General features: G+C 42.2%; 1 protein-coding gene across 1 annotated transcript in view; it reads left to right on the plus strand.

Annotated features, from left to right (window-relative positions):
* The window catches only part of PDE11A (phosphodiesterase 11A), a 300,134-nt gene that overhangs the window by 46,143 nt on the left and 233,032 nt on the right, over positions 1-20,959 (plus strand). Inside the window, exon 2 of the mRNA XM_061608380.1 lies at positions 2,114-2,272. Coding sequence (XP_061464364.1) covers positions 2,114-2,272 — 159 coding nt within the window. The remainder of the gene's footprint in view (positions 1-2,113; positions 2,273-20,959) is intronic.

Here is a 20,959-nt window from a genome sequence, read left to right on the forward strand (position 1 = left end):
GTAATGGCACTATTGTGAGAAATATCTGTAGGTTCTTTTTGAAAGATACAGTGAGATAAAATTTATGTGTGATTTGTGATGCAGCTCTGTGTGTTTGATAACATATATATGGAGGGATGTATCTTTGCTGAAAAAAAGGTTTCTCTAAAGATTCCCCTTTTCAAAAAAAATAAGGATCTTCCAAAGTTCACTTCAAAGGGGAAATGTTTGCTTTTAAAAAAAAGTAATTTATAAAACCCAGAGATAAGATAACCGTGGCAAAAGTGATATAGCTGGAATACACAGAGAGAAAAGATTCTGGAAAAAATATGCCTATGTTCTCTTCAGTTAGGTGGCAGAATCTAAGCCAAGCCCCTTTGGGATCTCCTTCATATTCCCAGTAAAGAAAAAGTTTTGATTAAGTAACATAGTTATTTTATCTTCCATAAGTAAACCTCTACCAGTTTTTTTCCTAAATATGTTGTATCCAATTAGAGACCAACCAAGAAAGAAATATTGATTGTCTTAGATTTTTTTGAAGTATTGCATGGACTGGAGGCAAATAGTCAAGTATGTAGGAATGTTCTAAATTTAGACAAAGTGAAGAAATACTAAGTGATTAGCATAAGAAAATGTCTTGATACCCAGCTGTGTTTTTTTTTAAATACATCTCTGTTTTGACAACAATCATGCAACAGATTGGATTTCTGGGAGTTCATTTTGCTTGAGACCCTTAAACCTTTGATTAAGGTGATGTTATGTAGTATTCTTCAGGGTCAATGCTTGTGTTGTTACACAATTTATAATCAAAAGAAGATATCCATGATAAAATGGGTGTATGTGTATCGATCTGTCAGGAACTTACTTGTTAGCATTGGTGGTTTTGCTGTGCATACAACTGGTGCCCCAGTTTGTGATGTTGCTTATTGATGTAATGATAGACAGTGCATCAACTCCTTCTTCTTCCCTTTCCACATAAAAGGACAAGAAAAGGAAATAGCAGAGGGGAGGAGTTAACCCTCCCACTTCCCTATGAGGAAGAGAGGGGGGGAATCACTTTGCTCTGTGCTAAATGAGATGGCAACAGCACATTCACTTCCTTTCACCCTTTCCACAGAACAGGAAGATAAGATTTTGTAGAGCTAACTTTCTGCATCTCTTCTTCCACTCTCAGAGGGTGCAGGCTGGGGGCTCATCATGCAGCATGGCAAGTGGGTCTGGTTTTGCTGTGCTGCTATTTCTTGTGCAGCAGATGAAGTAATAATCTGTTCAGGCTGGGATGGTTGGGAAATAGATAAAATTATTGCTAAGTACTGTGTGAAATCCATTACCACCACCCCCCTCTAGAGAAGACAATCCGTGTGTGAAAACAATTGTTTGCACACAAATCTAACATAATCTGGAACTAACAACCAGGGTGTACAGGATGGAGGGTTCACAGATCAGAGGAGTGTGCTGCCACTTACAGCTCTCATGAGGCAACCCATGGTGTCAGGAGTTAAAGATGAGCAGGCTCAGAGTACAGGGGAGGAGCTTCTATTCTGAAGCACTTGGATTTGTGTCTCCTTATCACCCCACCTAAGAAGTCAGTGGGGTGATCAGTGACAGCCTGAATCGCGTTAGGCAATGCAAGAAGATAGGTTTCCCAGATTGAGGTGGAATTGAACAGTGGTCAACAGGTGCATTTTTGTATCACTTACCCTGCTGCTACTAATGTGAGTGAGAACTGGGGTGGGGGAAAAGTTCCTCCACAGCACATTTTAAAAGTGTTGTTCTAAGTCTAATGGATGTATAGGCATTCTGTCTGAATAATAAAAAAGAGGAGGAAGATGTGCAGCAAACTAAAAATGAGTAACACATGGAAAATAACAAAATTTATATTAGCACAGCATACATAAAATAAACTAAATTGCAAAATATGACTATGTTTATATTCATTGCAGTGTGTACTGCACAAACATGCTCATAGTTAAGGTTTTATCAAGGCCAGGTACGTGGAAGTAATCAATATCACGTTAGTGAATTCAACCTAGAAGATGTGTGATGAAATCATTGAAGTATGTTGGATGCAAAAAACATGTTGTTAAAAGCATGCAAGTTCTAATTTTAATATTTTCCTTATCTGTTTGGGTAGGACCGCCGCTTTAATGATGAGATTGACAAACTGACAGGATACAAGACCAAGTCATTGCTTTGCATGCCCATAAGAAACAGTGAGGGCGAGATTATTGGCGTTGCCCAAGCGATAAATAAAACGCCTGGAGGTGCTCCTTTCACCGATGATGATGAAAAAGTAAGATATTTTCCTTTTTGCTTGGCAGTATGGATGAAATCTCTTATAGCTGTTTTCTCAGAAGTGTATTAAGGAATGCATCTCCAGTCTTAAAGCAAATGCATCACTGTGTTTGTAATCAAGTAATGTTTTTTGTTTGTGTGGTTAAGATGACATATTGCATTGTCTGACACATTTTGTTAGAATTCTTACATTTATTCAATAATCTGTGTATTCCCCCCCCCCAAGTTATATAAACTCCTGGTGACGCTGATATCTCATATTTTGAGATAAACCCCTTCAGCATTTTCTTCTTATAAGAGACAGTGTATTGAACCATTAATTTGTTCAGTCTTTTCTAGTCACATTTGCTGTTATTATCATTGGAAAACTCTAGTTTCATTGGTATCATTTCACAAGACTTTCAGACTGCCCAATTTTTGCTTTTTTTTTTTTAAGATAGCTAGCGTATGACCTGTTTGTTTTCAGGGGTAACTTTAGCCTCATCACTGCCTAAGGTGAGATGCAAAAGTCTGTACCCCCCCATCTATCATTGACTCCTTCCAGAGCTTGGAAAAGTTACTTTTTTGAACTACAACTCCCATCAGCCCCAGCCAGCATGGCGCTGGCTGGGGCTGATGGGAGTTGTAGTTCAAAAAAGTAACTTTTCCAAGCACTGCTCCTTCCTTGGCTCTCCTCTTGATGCTGCTGTTGCCACTGCCACCATCTGCAGGCATGCCTTTTTGTTCTTCTTCCTCTGCTACTTGAGGAAGTCTCCAAAAAGGTGCTGGTGACTTGAGTGGCTGGCTCAGTTTCAACAGGGAGGTGTCATTTGACCCATTTTCATCTATAGTTAGGCTATTATGTGGGCAATCACATGCAACACATGGTGCCTATAGATGTCCATTTCTCATGGTGGCAAGCAACACTATGTGGTGAGCATACAGCCACGTAGGGGGCATCTGCCTAAATGCTAAGGTGAATTTTACATTTGCTGCAAATTTCTTTTGTTTGTGTTTGGCTATGGATGCATGTAAAATTCTTGCCATGTGGTTATATGCCTACTTTGATAAATGGTTATTTGTATTCAACTTTAGTTATGTTACTGAAGTCAGCAGGCTGAATTCATAAAAAATATTAACAACATACTTGTCTTTTTCCTACTCTTTTTGTTAAATATTCCCTACCCATTACACTTGATTGCATTCAAAACAGAGGTAACAGTGGGCTCAGCAGCTGCTTGGAATTTGTTACTGTGTTTTGAAATGTAATGCCATGTAGTATGAGGTGCCAAGCATCAGATGTCATGCTTTAATTTCAACTCTTTGTAAAGTTCTCATATTTTGGCAATTGCTATAATCTTAAATTTAAAAGGATCAGTAAAACTGAGGGGGAAATGAAGGAAGATTAACAGTTCTGATTCGATTATAGTTAGATTATGGCCATGTACAGCTTGTTGCTTCTAAGGTATTTAGTAACATAGGAAGCTGCCTTATACTGAATCAAACCATGGTTTGCCCATTTAACCTAGAACTGTCTACACTGACTGGCAGTGGCTCTCCAGGGTTGGAGGCAGGGTACATTCTGAGGCTTACCTGGAGATGCTGGGGATTGAACCTGGGACCGTCTACATTTATTTAATTTATTTGTTTATTGCACTTGTATACCGCCCCATAGCCGAAGCTCTCTGGGCGGTTTACAGCAATCAAAAACACTAAAACAAATACACAATTTAAAAACATATTTTAAAAACAATTTAAAACACAATTTTAAAATTCAAAACAATATAAAAACAATTTAAAAACACATGCTAAAATGCCTGGGAGAAGAGGAAAGTCTTGACCTGGCGCCGAAAAGATAACAGTGTTGGCACCAGGCGCATCTTGTCAAGGGGATCATTCCATAATTTGGGGGCCACCACTGAGAAGGCCCTCTCCCTTGTTGCCACCCTCCGAGCTTCCCTTGGAGTAGGCACCCGGAGGAGGGCCTTTGATCTTGAACATAGTGTACGGGTGGGTTTGTATCGGGAGAGGCGTTCCATCAGATATTTTGGTCCCAAGCCGTGTACATGCAAAACAGATGCTCTACCACTGAGCTAAGGCCCTTCCCTATATTCCTATATATTTGCTTTAACTGGTAAAAACAGGTTCCACTAATCTCAGTACTGCCATTTCTTTAAGCGGAGCCAGAAATCTAAGTAATATTTTTGTGTTGATGTATATTCTTGAAATAGTTTTCTCATTAAATTAGCTGTCTGTACTTGCCTATTAATAGCAAACTGTAATAGTACATGAGAATAATCTCTGCAGTGGTGCATGTGACTAAAGGAGCCTCCTAGCATATTCCCTTTCCTGGTAGCATGTGGGTGTAAGGGGGAAGAAATAAGCATTCAGTCTTAAGTCAACAACACTATATGTGTAGGAAAGGTGAGGGGAAACTCAAGTATTGGGAATGAGATTATAAGGAAAGAAGAAAATTGGCGGATGGAAAATTCAGAGGAAGAATCAAAAGTGAAAATTAGAGTCCCACAGGAAAAGGGTAGTAGGTAAAGGAGGAGAAAGGAAGAATGATAATCAGGAATCAAGGTCTGTAATGAAGGAAGAGAAAAAGGACAGTAAATAAGTGCAAAATGTACATTTAAGGGGGTAAGAAGACAAACAGAATTCAATTTAAAGAAAAAAAAAGTGGAGGAATAAGAATTTGGAAATTATGTGCAGAAAAAAAGGGGGATGGGAGAAATAAGATGAGTCACAGGAAAGTATGGCTGATATAAATGAATCGGATGAATCGGATTATCTAGACCCTTTTCAATCAGGCTTCAGGCCTGGTCATGGGACAGACTGTCGTGGTTACCCTGCTTCATGACCTACGCAGGGCATCGGACAGGGGGAGTACATCCCTGTTGGTGCTGCTGGACCTCTCGGCGGCCTTTGATACCATCGATCATGGTATCCTTCTGAGCCGTCTTGCTGGGATGGGTCTAGGAGGCACTGTTCTACAGTGGCTCCGTTCCTACCTAATGGACAGGACCCAGAAAGTGGTGCTGGGAGACTACTGCTCGACCCCCTGGCCGTTGGCCTACGGGGTACCTCAGGGTTCCATTCTATCTCCCATGCTGTTTAACATTTATATGAAACCACTGGGAGAAGTCATCCGGAGATTTGGAGTGCATTGTCATCAATATGCTGATGACACTGAACTCTATCTCTCCCTTCCATCTGATGGCAAAGTGGGACTGCTCATCCTAAACCGGTGCCTGGAGGCTGCGAAGGGCTGGATGTGGGCGAACAAACTGAAACTTAATCCAGACAAGACAGAAGTGTTGCTGGCCAAGGGAAAAACTGCCCCAGGGATAGGGTTGCCACCTGTTCTGGATGGGGTTGCACTCCCCTTGAAAGAGCAGGTTCGCAGTCTAGCAGTTCTTCTGGATCCTGCCCTGCTGCTGGAATCAGGTGGCTGTGGTAGCCAGGGGTGCTTTTGGCCATCTCAAAATGGTCTAGCAGCTGCGTCCGTTCCTGGAAGCAGCTGACCTGGCCACAATGACACATGCATTGGTGACATCGAGGCTTGATTACTGTAACACACTCTACGTGGGGCTGCCTTTGAAAATGATTTGGAAACTACAGTTGGTCCAAAATGCAGCAGCCAGAATGTTAACTGGAGCACGGCGCAGGGAGCATATCACCTCTGTGCTTTATCAACCCCATTGGCTCCCAATTTGTTTCTGAGCCCAATTCAAAGTGCTGGTTTTGACATTTAAATCCCTAAATGGCCTTGGACAAGTGTGCTTAAGGGACTGCTTACGCCCATATGTTCCTAGCCTGGATTTAAGACCATCTACCTCTGGTCTCCTCTGCGTGCCTGGAATGAAAGAAGTTAGATTGACAGGCACGCAGGAGAAAGCCTTTTCAATTGTGGCTCCCAGACTTTGGAATTCCCTGCCCCAAGAAGCCCTCTTTGCTCCCTCCCTGATGGTCTTCTGGAAACTTGTAAAAACTATTTTGTTCTGGAGAGCCTTTGGTTGGGACTGACAGGTCAGCCTGACACTGTTTTAAGTTTTTTATCTTTTATTTTTATCTTTTAAGTTCTTTTATTCTCACTTTCTTATATGTATATGCACATATGTACATGTTTGTATGTGTATGCATAATGCATTTTATGTATTTTAATAGTATTTTATGCATTTTAATTTACTGTAACGTTTTGTGTTTTTATTGTGTATTTTATTATATATGTGTGCGATTTTATTGTGGCCGCCCTGAGTGCCCTATTGTAGGGTAGAAGGGCGGGATAGAAATATTTTAAATAAAAACATAAAATAAATAAATGTACCCATGGGGGGGGGAAACCTTCTATATCATACACACACGTGGAGCTCTGCCCCTGCTTGCTTTGCTCACCAACCTGCTTGCAACTCCGCCCCATCCCCTCACCAGTCCCTGTACCCTTAGACCTTGCCACCCCCCCAAATGAACTCATTAAATCAGGGGTGGGGAACCTTTTTTACTCCCACCCTATGGGCCAACTTTAACAGGGGCAATCCCAATATCAATCACATGAGTGACACCTGTCAAAGTTGGCCCACAGGGTGGGAGCAAAAACTTTTCGCCACTGCCACTCTGAGTTAGTGTGGGAGGTTTAGATCTGGGTAACTCTCCGTCCCGCTTTCCTCTTCCCCTTTAGAGCTGGCTAAGCCCCCCCTTCACTTTCTCCCCCCCACCCCCTTTTAGACCAGCCTGTCAGGAACGTTTCTCCATGGCTTGCCTGAGCTGCTCCTCTCTGCCTCCTCCCTGCTCCATTGCTGCTTTATAGTTTGTTGGTTGAGCTGCAAACCAGCATGATGGATTTAGGGCCTACATTTTTATTTATATATATAAACAAATACCACTCATACAAAGGAAATAAAACATTAGCAAGAGTAAAAATAGTGTGTGTTTATGAACCAAAAGGAAGTGACAGAAGAATGTATCTTTATACATGAATCGAGCACATGGAAGAAATTAAAACACAGGTGCAGCTGTGTTCTCCCAGGTGATGTTCCCCAGGTATTTATTTATTTATTGTATTTGTATACCGCCCCATAGCCGAAGCTCTCTGGGCAGTTTACAGTACCTAAAAACATTAAAAACACATATACAAATTTAAAACATGTCTTTTAAAAACAATTTAAAACACAATTTAAACATTTAAAACATGCTAAAATGCCTGGGACAAAAGGGAAGTCTTGACCTGGCGCCGAAAAGATAACAGTGATGGTGCCAGGCGCACCTTCTCAGAAAGATCATTCCATAATTTGGGGGGCAACCACTGAGAAGGCCCTCTGTCTTGTTGCCACCCTCCCAGCTTCCATCGGAGTAGGCACCTGGAGGAGGGCCTTGGATGTTGAGTGTAGTGTACGGGTTGGTTCGTATCGGGAGAGGCGTTCCATCAGGTATTGTGGTCCCAAGCCGTGTAAGGCTTTATAGGTTAAAACCAGCACCTTGAATTGAGCTCGGAAACATACAGGCAGCCAATGCAAGCGGGCCAGAATCGGTTTTATATGTTCGGACCGTCTGGTCCCTGTTACCAATCTGGCCACTGCATTTTGCACAAGCTGCAGTTTCTGAACCGTCTTCAAAGGCAGCCCCACGTAGAGTGCATTGCAGTAAACTAACTTGGAGGTTACCAGAGCATGGACAACTGAAGCCAGGTTATCTCTGTCCAGATAGGGGCGTAGCTGGGCCACCAACTGAAGTTGGTAGAAGGCACTCCGTGCCACCGAGGCTACCTGAGCCTCAAGTGACAGAGATGGTTCTAGGAGAACCCCCAGGCTACGAACCTGCTCCTTCAGGGGGAGTGCAACCCCATCCAGGGCAGGTTGGACATCCACCATCTGGTCAGAAGAACCACCTGCTAGCAGCATCTCAGTCTTGTCTGGATTGAGCCTCAGTTTATTAGCCCTCATCCAGTCCATTGTTGCAGCCAGGCACTGGTTCAGCACATTGACAGCCTCACCTGAAGAAGATGAAAAGGAGAAATAGAGCTGCGTGTCATCAGCATACTGATGGCAAAGCACTCCAAAGCTCTGGATGACCGCACCCAACGGTTTCATGTAGATGTTGAACAGCATGGGGGACAGAACTGACCCCTGCGGAACCCCATACTAGAGAGTCCAGGGTGCTGAGCAATGTTCCCCAAGCACCACCTTCTGGAGCCGACCCGCCAAGTAGGAGCGGAACTACTGCCATGTAGTCCCTCCCACTTCCAGTTCAGCCAGTCGTCCCAGAAGGATACCATGGTTGATGGTATCGAAAGCCACTGAAAGCTCAAGTAGAATCAACAGAGTCACACGCCCACTGTTTCTCTCCCGACAGAGGTCATCATACAGGGCAACCAAGGCTGTTTCCATGCCAAAACCAGGCCTGAAACCTGACTGAAATGGATCCAGATAATCGGTCTCATCCAAGAGTGTCTGGAGCCGGCCCGCAACCACTCGTTCAGTGACCTTGCCCAGGAATGGAACATTTGCCACCAGCCTATAATTAAGATTTTCTGGGTCCGAGGAGGGTCTTTTCAGGAGTGGTCTCACTACTGCCTCTTTCAGGCAGCCAGGAACCACCCCTTCTCGCAGAGAAGCATTAATCACTTCCCTGGCCCAGCCGGCTGTTCCATCCCTGCTAGCTTTTGTTAGCCAAGAAGGGCAAGGATCCAGCACAGAAGTGGTTGCACGAACTTGTCCAAGCACCTTGTCAACGTCCTCAAGCTGTACCAGCTGAAACTCATGCAAGAAATCGGGACAAGGCTGTGCTCTGGATACCTCGCTTGATTCACCTGCTATAACACTGGAGTCTAAGTCCTGGCGGATGCTAAAGATTTTATCCTGGAAGTGCCTAGCAAATTCATTACAGCAGCCCTCAGATGGTTCTACCATGTCTCTGGGGCCAGAGTGTAATAGTCCCTGGACAATTCTGAAGAGCTCCGCTGGGTGGCAGATTGATGATTTGATAGTGGCAGCAAAATATTGTTTTTTTGCTGCCCTCACTGTCCCTAAATACAGCTTACCATAGGCACTTACCAGTGTGTAATTGCATCCACCAGGAGTTCGTTTCGATCTGCACTCAAGCCATCTCCTATATTGTTTCATCGCTCTCAGCTCTGGGGTATACCATGGAGCTGTACGAGCTCTACACAGGAGAGGGCTCTCAGGAGCAATCATGTCAACCGCCCGGGTCATTTCTGTATTCCACAGTTCAACCAGGGTTTTGACAGGAGCGCCAGCCCTATCAGCTTTTGGAAACCATCTGGATCCATTAGTCTCTGGGGGTGGACCAACTTAATAGGTCCCCCACCCTTGCAGAGGGAAAAAGTCACTGTAAATCTAAACTTCAGCAAGCAGTGATCTGTCCATGACAGAGGGACTGATGTAAGGCCCCCCACATTCAGATCACCATTTCCATGTCCAGTTGCAAAAACCAAGTCTAGAGTATACCCTGCTATATGTGTTGGGCCAATGGCATGTTGGGACAGTCCCATGGTTGTCATGGAAACCATGAAATCCTGAGCCACCCCAGATAAGGTGGCCTCAGCATGGATGTTGACATCCCCCAGAACCAACTGTCTGGGGAATCTCAACAGTACACCCAAGACCACCTCCATCAGCTCAGCTAGGGAGTCTGTTGGCAGCAGGGTGGGTGGTACACCAACAGAATCCCGTCTGTCCCGCTGACCCAACACAAGGTGCAAACACTCCAGACCAGTAGTCAGATGGACAGGGTGCTTGCAGAGGGAGATGGAGCTCCTATAGACGACAGCAACCCCTCCTCCCCGACCCTCAGGTCTACCCTGATGCTGAACCAGGTACCCTGGCAGGCATAGCTGGGAGGGACTGACTCCGCCTTGCTCACCCACCCAGGTCTTGGTTATACATGCCAGATCGGCTGCCTCATCCACAATTAAATCATGAACGAGGGAGATCTTATTATGTACCGATCTGGCATTTAGGAGCAGCATCCAGAGGCCTGAGAGCTGGCTGATAGGGCAACCAACAAACCTGCAGGTGTAGGGAGGACCGGAACAAGGCACAGCCATTAACTGTCTTGGCCGCATTCCCCTTACCTGGCAAGTTCTCCTCACAACACCATATCTCTCTCTACCCGTCACTACACTAATTGGGGCCCCTTCAAATCTCCCCACTTGGCTCTGAGCCCTCTCTCCCAGGCACATGACTCAAGACCCAGCAGGAGGCGCCTTACCCAGCCAGCTTATATATTCCCTCCGGAGAAGGGACAGGTGGAAGAAATCAGCAACAGCTGGCTGAGTTCCTGGGGCCTGGGCCTAGGCCTGCAAGGTGTGACACCTGCCAAGGAGAAGTCCAACAGGGAGAGGATGGTGGTGGTAGCCGAGCAGCAGCAAGCAAGCAAGCAGGCAGGCAGGCAGGCAGGCAGACAGCAGCTTCCCTGGACGATGGTCTCCTTCCTCCTGCAGGCACTGGGTATAGCTTCTGTACTTGATTTGCAGTACTGAGGGAGGTGCTGAATGTTGCCCTACTTAGTAGCTCTTAGGAGCTAGAAGTGCATTTTTATTTTGTAATATGTATACCGAATGATCATATAATTTGCAGTAAGTGAGTAAAATGTCAAGAAGACTTCAGGCAGATAGTTTAGGTTTCCAAAAAGGAGAAGGTGACTCAGAAATGCAACCCTGGAAGCACTTCAATTTTTAAACACTGTAGTATTGTGACCGGATGGGTATATTTTTCCTTAATGAACATATTAATAAGCATTTCCAAGACACAGAGCTTACAGAATATATACTAACTCTAATGGTGACTGAACAAGTTTCTTGCTCAGATTCCTGACAGTAAGAGGATCTCTTGCACCACTGAAATGAACTTATAAACTAGAAATCAACCAGTACATAACAGGCACATGTTTTTCTCTTTGTGCATGCTTCTTTCCCAGTTTTATTCAGTGCAATTAAGAGATGGTCTTGGGCTTTCAAAAGGAGAGAGCTAAAAAGCATGATTAAGTAAGGCTTGTGGCGGGGGGGGGGATACACAATGGCAATATGTATGTGCTTAGGTTTTATAAGAAATGTCTTAATACAAATTAAACAATAACATTTATTTATAATGCCCCTTCCACCAAACGGTGGCACACTAAACATATACAATTAAAATAACAATACATAAAGGAAGATAACAACTCTTAATATCAGTCGTTGTCGTAAAAGGCACCTAATGCCATCATCAAAACAAAATAATGTATTCTCCTACAAACCAAGTCCCCACCCCAAACCCTCTCAACCACAATTGGCCTGTTCATTTACATATTTATCAGTGTGCTGTTCAAGCCCATACATATAATCACATTAGTTAGTAGTGCTTATAAACTGGTGAACTGCCTCTGTTTTACAGGTCCAGATTTTCTATTTTTCTTCTTCTTCTGATAATCTAGGGCTTCAGTTCTGTGTATATTTACTTGGGAGTACGTCCCAGTAGGACTTACATCAGAGTTATATGCAGAGGATTGGACTGCATGATAACCATGCTAAAAGTACAGCATTAACTGTGACTGAAAAAAATCACACAGACATGTGTGCTTTCCTGTTTGTAGCCATTTTATTTTATTATAATAATTACTTCACCAAGATAGTGTGAAAAAATGCAGTCCAAGCAGATTAATGCAATACAGGAATTAAAACAATGTTTTTAAAATCCACAAATAACTGCACAACTGGTATGAAACACTATATTAGTAATGTAATTTATGCCTGTTTATTCAGAATAAAGTCTCATTGTTTTTCAGTGAAGCTTATTTAAGTGTGCATAGGATTGCAGACTAAGACTACTGTAGATAGTAACTATTACTTGCAGTCTCTCCATTCCTTAACATGGAGATTGCTGATTTAAGAGAAAGTCCTGTTGCATGTGTCTTGGACCTGGATTGTTTTATTTGTATGGCTGAAATACAGTTATCCCAAAGCCTCTGAGAAGACTTGAAGATGTCGGAGGCTGGATGATAGGGATGAGTTTAATGCTGTATCCTACCCTTATTTTCTAGCCTTTTAAGTAATATAGTACATGCCTTCCACACTGGGCTAATCATGCAGCACTGGAGAAGAGTAACTCTGTCTCACCTATATGGAACAAATGGTTTGTAAAAATGAGCTATAAATGGTAATTGCAATATATTTAGTGTTCAGTATTACTGAAAATGTGGATGTTAATTTGCAAATCCTTTTGGAGAAGCAGTACATGAAAAAAAAGTTCAAAAATGCAAATTTTTCTACCGTTATTACTTGATTCCCCCTGCACTGTCATTTGTTTACTTACTGTGCAGCCCACTATGACCAGACAAGTGTCTACTTATGCATTTCTTAAGAACCACCAGAATATTGTCATTCCAATGGTCATTCTCTTTCAGTGGGGGTAAGTGGGGAGGAATATTCAATTGTTGCCCCCTCTTTAAAAAGTTTAGTACCACTTAGGCTTATATCACCTACATATAAAATGTTGGACCAACTCAGTACATGTGTGCTGTTTATTTACTTGCACATTTGTGGACTTGCAGTCTTTCATGCCAGTTAATTTTACACAGGACATTATCCCTATGGGCGAGTCGTGACAGGTGTTTTGTGGCTCATGGATAATTAAACATGATATAGTCCATACAACAACCAATGATCTGCGATGCCTTCAGCTTTTTATTTTTATGTTTTTTTCTTTCCCTCACACAAAAGCTTGTTCCTTATGGAATCTTAGAGTGGTGCTGTACTGTCTGTTCACTTGCAAGCAGAGCTGTTTTGGAGCAAACAGCCTTATAAGGCACATAACACAATTGCTAATTTGTCATTGGGTTCCCAACTGCGCTCTGGATGTTTCACGTTCAGTCAACTCGCAACTCCTACTCTGTTCAACCAAACTCAAATTGCAAAAGTCCTTTTAGCTAACTCTGCTCATTCCAAGCTCTGGAATTACATGGCATTCCAAATGCTGGAGAGAGATTGCAGGATAACGACCACTTACTGTAGTTCCTTTCACTGAGCCCCTTATCACCTATCAGGTTAGCTGGGCAAAACCTTTCTAATAGTTCCATTCATAGTAATCAAGATAACCAAACTCTTAATATAACTGATCAAACTTGAGTAAATCCTGCCCGAGTGTAATCATAGGTGTTATAATTTTTTCCCCCTGAGCCTACATCTTTATGCCTTTTTTGCTTCTGATAAATAAAATCCTTTTTTAAACATAAACATTCTGTTCTGCTATTATTAAAAGTTAAGCAAGGTATCTGTGTGCCCACTGAAATGCAAACAGGGTTCTGGATACCCAATGACATCATGTAAGGACTTTAGATGTAGAGGGGCTGAAATTTGTGTGCAATGACTAGTGATTGGAAGTTAAACACATCCAAACAGCTCTAGCGGAATCTTATTTAATCAAGGACAATGGTAATAGCAATCATAGTTGAGCAGCTAAATTGATTAAAATGAACAATACTGTATTGCTAAGCAATAAGCAAGGAAGCAGAGTTTCTTTTCTCCTAGAGTTCCCAAGAGAACTAGTGAAAGTAATTACTTAATGCTATTAAGTTCTGAACTAGCCCTCTGAAGAAAGGGATATTGATTTTCCATTTTCAGCATATCACAGTAATTTGTTATGCTTCTACGACAATTCCTACAACTTCCTAAACATGACAGTATATAGACTCACTCCACAGAATTACAATCAGGAAGCCTCAGTTTGTTAACTCCCTCTCAACTCTCTGCCCTAGTTTTCCAGTGATCTAACAGATGAAATCTACAGGAAAACATATTCCTTTTGAATTGTCTGATCAGATTTTCAGCAGCATTTGGGAACAAGGTTAAACAACAAGAATCCGGTGCTTTTTATTGCCTTACGATTTTTGAAGCACAACCCAACTAGTGGAAATCATTCTAGATTTCTCTCTGATAGTTATACTGTTTTGTTTGTGGAAATGATTACCATATAAGTATAGACATAATTTAAGTGGTATGTACAGTATATAGTTGGTTCTAGGGACTGAAGAGTTTTTCAGATTAGCATAATATGTCTAGGAAGAAATGAAGTACATGGAATCATGAATGGCTTGAAAAGAGGAATAAGGAACAGTGGGTTACTATTGTTAAACAATTGCTATTTATACAGAATTAGAATGAGAGCATTGACCTGCACCATGTTTAAAACGCAAAATATATTTTTACAGAGCAGTTGACCTATGGAATTGTCCACTACCGCAAAATTGAAAATGATATAAAAAGATTAGGCATTCCAGGAAGACTAGACAAATTTATTAATTGTCATTGAATAGTTGTGCAGGTTGTTTACTGTGTTTCCATACTGGCTGGAAACCAGTAGAGTCTGGAGTACAGTGTGAGGATGCTTCTAAACCAGGGGGTTTATCTTAGAACAAAATCATTGTGGTATTAGCCCGTATCTCTGCATCAGGGCTATACAATACCTTTGCTGACTGTGGTTGGGCTAGGTAAGTGGCCTGGTTTCCCTCAGTAATTGTATTCCTAAGCCCTAAGCTTCTTCAAATTTCTAGAGATACACTATATTATTATTATTATTAAATTTATTTTATAGTGCATTTTCCACAAATACACATGTGTTCAAAGCGGTTCACACAAACAGTCCAAATGCTGTAGCACAACACATAATAAAAAGTATAATCACTACAACATTAAGAAAAAAAATACACATCAAAGTATAAATGAGCATAAAGCTCAACAAAGCCAAAGCAAAAATATTTAAAAACTAACCCCCAAGCTGATACAAAAATATTTTCCATTCCCCCGACCCCCATAGCTCAACCCAAAGGACCAGAAAGTCTTCTGAAAGAAGCTGCGTTTGAAGGCTTCCAAGGCTGGAGGGTGGGGCAAGGCAGGTGGAAATAGCCCTCCCCTGATGATAGACAGAGTCTCTCTTCCCTCATAGTCCTTCTCCGGAAGGCAGCTCCCTTTTGAAGGCTTCCAGGGCTGGAGGGTGGGGCAAGGCAGGTGGAAATAATAGCCCTCCCCGATGACAGACAGAGTCTCTCTCCTATATCAGACACAGACTTGGTAATTGTCTCTCACGGGGTTGTATTCACCTAACTCCCACTGAAATCAATGAACCTAAGTTAGTCATGTTTATTAATGTCAATGGGCCTACACTAAGTCGGATTAGCATGGAATACCACCCAATATATATGAATCTTGCTAGTACTGGAAACAGAATACACTGTAAAAACATTGCATTATGTAGGAGGAAGTGGAGGATGGGGGGATAGAGACAAAAGGCTAAGTAGAGTGAGGGTATTTTACAGACATCACTGCGTGAGACAGAACTTCTCATGGCTGATCTACAAAAAGCAGGTTTCTTCCCCTTGTAAAATACAGGCAGCCCCACTCTTCTTAGCCCTTTGCTCTTTCTGTCTTCTCCCACCCTCTGTGAGGCTCTCGCTGCCCCGCCTCCACTTTCTCATGGACAATCTGCAAAAAGCACAATTGGGGGGGAAAGAATTGCTTTACAAGCAATTCCCCTTGTAGCCTTCCTTCTCCCTTTCTTTAGCCTTCCTTTGCCCCCCTATTTGTGAGGAAATGCCACCTCACCTCACTCTCCACTAGGGTTGCCAGGTTCAGGGCCTGAGACTGATCCTGTATCTTTAGGAGAGAGGCCTGGCAACCAAGAGGTCTTCTGTATTCATTCATTCATTCTATTTGTATGCCGCTTTTCCACACAAATGTGCCCACAGTGGCTCACAACACAAAAGAAAAAATGCATATCAATATAACATTACAATAACAGTCCAACGACTATTCAAACACAATATAACAATCCAAACAAAGAATTCATTTTGATAACCTAAATGTTATAACATTTTAAAATACATTATAAAATACACTATCAGAACATATGAAACAAAGTCAGACGTGAAAAACATTTTGGGTACTGTGAAATATCAATAAAAATATAAGCAGCAGCCAGTTCTTCAAAAATGCCAAATGCTGGACACAGCAAGCAGATTTCTTCAAGCCTGAAGTAAAATGTTTTCTCTCCTCCCTTAGTGTAAAGGCTGGTGTTATCAGGCAGAGAGGGAGGGTTGCAGGAGGTGTTTCTTGGGGAGGTGGTATACCGGCACATCTCTTCTGCTTCCTTCTGGTTCATAGCACACTTGGGCCATTCTATTTCCAGATGGAGCCATTGCAAGTTGTCTAATTCCTTTCACTTTGGAGCAATGCCCAAGGAGTCTCGTGGCAGCAACAAGAGACTCCTTTTTACTAATGCCTGCATCAAGACTCGGTGGAAAAACCTATTTATTATTTATTCCTTCATTTCGCTTCTTAGTGAACCCAACTTTCTCCTAAGCGACTGGAACCTAAAGATGTTGATGACAAACGTCCTGTCTCAAGAGTGCAAACAAATGACTCAAGGTGAGACAGAGAGTGCCTGTATCTTTAAAAGTTGTGCAGGGAGAAGGGAGAATTTCACCTTGTGGTTTTTCCCATTACAGCATTGCAAAAACAGCTGCATTTGGCTGACTTTCTCTTCTCCTAAAGATACAGGATCAGTCTCAGGCCCTGAGCCTGGCAACCCTACTCTCCACCCACTCTTCTTAGCACTTTTTCTCTCTCTTCCCGTGTACCCTCTATTTTGGCTGCAGTGAGACTGTGCAAGGAGAAAGAAACACTTGTCAAGAAAGGCCCCTTGTATTTTACAGGCATCATGTGTGTGAGAGAAGTCCTTCTCTTAGCTGATATGCAAAATGCAGGGGGAAGAAATCTGCTTTTTGCAGATCAGCTGTGAGAGGTGCCTTTCTTCATGGAGCAATGCCTGTAAAATACCAGCTTCTTTGTTCCCACCCCCCATGGGGAGGGGAGAAATAATCACTTTGCCAGCTCTGTGTTTGGTGCTTTGGGAAGCGCTGAGCGCAGGTGCAGCGATTTCCAAGCACCTGATTGCCAGCAGATGTTATGGCTTGGGAACCCTCTGTAAAGGGGTTTTGATAAATGGATTGGATAATGATGTCATGTGATTGACAAGTAGGTGCCCCCAGTCACCTGTCAAATTTGGCCTGTGAGGCTGATCCTGATAACTCATGAAGGGATCCTGGACGTCTAAATTTGCCATTACACTGCTGTTCAGGATGAGGAACTTGTGACCCTCCAGATGTTGTTGGACTCCAGTTCTCTCCAGCCAAGCTAGCAATACAGTAGGGCCCCACTCATATGGCAGATTAGGTTCCAGACCCTCGCTGAGAAGCGGATCAGCTGTAGTGCGGGGGTCTGGAACCTAATCCGCTGATCGTGCCGGAGGAGGAGGAGAAGATCAGCTGTAGCACCTCCAGTGCGATCAGCTTGAGCGGGAGTCTGATCGCGCCAGAAGAGATCAGCGCTTCCCCTCCTCTGGCGAGATCAGCTGGAGAGCGGGGAGCTCCGCCCCCCTCCAGCTGATGGCCTTCTGGTACTGTATTAACGGGGCGCTGAGAAGCGGGGCCCTACTGTATGCATTAATAAAACATGGGGTATACATGTACAATATGTAGTCTAGCAATACATTGTGAAATTATTTGACCACCAAAGCATCCCATGAGCAGAGTCAGTGAGCCATTGGCACTTCCCTAAAATGCCCATCCAGAATAGCTGATGGAAGCATATTTTACCACACTAGAATAAAAACTGTTTGTTATTTTGGAAATGTTGAACTCCAGGACATCCGGGAAGGATTGCTTCGCTTGTGCCTGCCTCTGAGAAGAGCTCTCGTCTCAGAGGAAGCTTTTTCAGTTTTAAAACCAGTCAAAAGGTTTTTTTTGACTGGTAAAAACTTTCTCCCAGGCAAGGGAGAAACGAAGAGATCATCCACAAGCTTCGTTGTGTTTGTTGGGGGACTTGAATTCATTAGGATCGCCTATGAACGAAGGACCAGCCAGCAACATCGGACGGAGCCAGGGAATTTCAAGCAAGCTCAAACTGATTAAGCGAGACGTTTTTCTTTTCTTCAAAGAAAAACAGATTTTAACAGGCAAGCATTCTTCTATCTATCCTTATCATTTGGCTTAAATTGTTGCAGTAAAAGAGATTTGTTAAAAGAATCAGCAGTAAAGAATCCCTGGGTGAGTTATAACTTTTCTCTTTTATACACAGAATTAAGGCGGAAGGAAATCGAAATAGCTTCTCTTTGTTTTTATTGCAAAAAGCTGGCCTGGAATTGAGAATTATAAAGATACCAACAGATGAGAGATATCTAATCTGAGGAGAAAAATTTTGATTTATATGAACTTTTGAGTATTATATGTCTGGGACTATTTTTTCTGGTCTACTTCATTTTGACGAATCTGCTTGTTCTTTATGCCACTAATTATTTGGATGCTGTGAATTAAATTTGTTTTGCATTCTTGGACACATAAGAGATAAGGCAGTTTGTGCTGTCTACATTATGATGTCATCAGGTTTGGAATATTAACTCCTTTGTTGCTGGAAAAAGAAATAAATTGCTCTTTGCTTGGGAATAGTGCTATATTGGAAATTGAAGGGTTTTTTTTCTTCTTGGTTTTAAAAATGACAATTAAGAAAGTGGCTGAGACCCTGGAAGTAAATATGTTTCAGAAAATAATGGATGAGATTGAGATAACGAAAAAAGAGCTGAGACATGGCAAACAAGAGATGAAAATTGAATTTGGCAAAATGAAGCAGGAGCTGAAAGAAATAGGGGATTTTATGAGAGAGGAGGTTGATGAGATCAAACATATAACTAGACAAGCAATAGAAGAAGAAAGAAAAATTAAAGGGAAGATGCAAGTCCTGGAGATTGGAACAGATATATCAAATGTGGAACTGGAAAAAGATTTGGAGTTTATGGACCTTAGAGATAAAGATTACTGTTTGGAATTCAGCGTTGTCTCTGAAGAAATTGATGAAGATATCAGAGATAAAGCTATCAATGTTTTGAAAAAATTTCTGGACTGGAATGATGTGATGGAGCTTGAAATAGAGAAAATCTATAGAATTAATTACAGATATGTGACAATGGAAAAACTCTCAAGAGATGTGCTAGTGCATTTCGTAAAAAAGAGGAACAGAGATATGACTTTACAACAACATTTCAGTAACACATTCAGAATTGATGGCAAGGAAATATTTGTGAGGAAGGAAATTCCCATTAGACTCTTATTATATGACTATGACTATGACAGCAAGATTATTATGGATGCAAGGATGGAAGATGGAAGATGGAATTAACACTGATAATGGAAGAATGGCTATTGAAATTACTGGACCTAGCAGACTTGATGAGATGGATTAATTGACATGTTTATTTGGAGAAAAATCGATGGATATATTTCTCAAGGACTGGAAACCTCTCTTTGACTTTTTGCGGAAAGAATAAAGTGATGTTAATGAGATTTGATGATTAATTAAGATAACTACTGGAGGAAAGTGATTTTGTAATATATTAAGAGACAGGTTTGTTATATATTATAGACCTATAACTGATCTGCGACAAATCGGAAGTCAACATTTTATTTTATTGTATTAGTTATTAATTTGTTTTTGTTTTGTTTTGTTTTTTGAAACTTGAATAAAAATTAATGAAAAAAAAAAAAAGGAAATGTTGAACTCCAGAAATATTTAGTGGCCAGAAATTGCAACTTCAGACTCCGGCCTGAGACTTATAGGAGAGCATGTTCCATGGTGAATTTTGTAGATCACTGTCATTGTGATCTACAAAGGGTATTTATCTTATTGTTGTTCACCACCCCAATCTCCGAGTGGTGAGATTTCCAGGGGTCCCTGCGCTCATCCTGGGTTTGGTTTCCTTGGGAAGAAGGTCAGCGGAGACTGTGGTGTCTTCATGAAATATGGTTTATTTATTTATACACATTCCAACCTGAGCTTAGGATGGAGGGGTTCAAGGCATGAGCAGTCCAATATCCAGCTTTTCCATCAGTGTTACAGGAGGCATCCTAAAGCCATGGTGCAGAGAGCCAATCTCTCTGTCTGCCTCCAGTTCCCAGCCTTTCTCTGCCACAACTCTGTCACACAAGCCTCTCCTCGGCCCCAGGAGGGGGGGTGAGGCTCTCATGAAGAATTTCAATGACAAAAGGATCTTCCCGGCCCATTCACCAGTTGCTGGGCACCTGATAGACCCATTAACAAACCTGGTGACTCTATTAGCTTAACAAAAGAAACTTATCTGACCAGCAGAGCGAGTTTCTCACCCCAAGGCACAGGATTCAAATTGGAAGCTCGAAGGGGACTCATAGAAATTATCCATTTCAACCCCCAAACTCACAACATTATATTTTACTGTTTTTACAAACTGTTGACTTGGCTTACTTGTTAGCCATTATTTGTCATTGCCAATAGTCCCTTCCCCAATATTCCCTGGCATGCATAGAAGGCTTGGGGGGGGGAACTTAGGGTCTTCTGTCATTTGTGCGTGGTAAGGAGAATGCAAGAAACGGCAGGATTCTCTTCCACTGCTGAGAACAGACTCTGCTGATCTGGCAGTTGGATTTGTGGATGCCAAGCAGAAGTACTCACTGTTTTGAGGCAGATTTTGCAATCTAAGGTTGTAATTTCCGGCTTTCAGGATTTTCTAGTAATCAGGATATTTTGGCATATGTGTGCACCAAATCGTAGCTTTCTAGGTGTGTGGTGGAATTACTTCAACAAACTTAGTGGCCAAGTCTGTGATATCTGTTCCTAAGAAGGATGCCAAAA

The sequence above is a fragment of the Rhineura floridana genome, chromosome 2 (genome assembly GCF_030035675.1).
Source record: "Rhineura floridana isolate rRhiFlo1 chromosome 2, rRhiFlo1.hap2, whole genome shotgun sequence".
NCBI classification, from domain to species: Eukaryota; Metazoa; Chordata; class Lepidosauria; order Squamata; family Rhineuridae; genus Rhineura; species Rhineura floridana.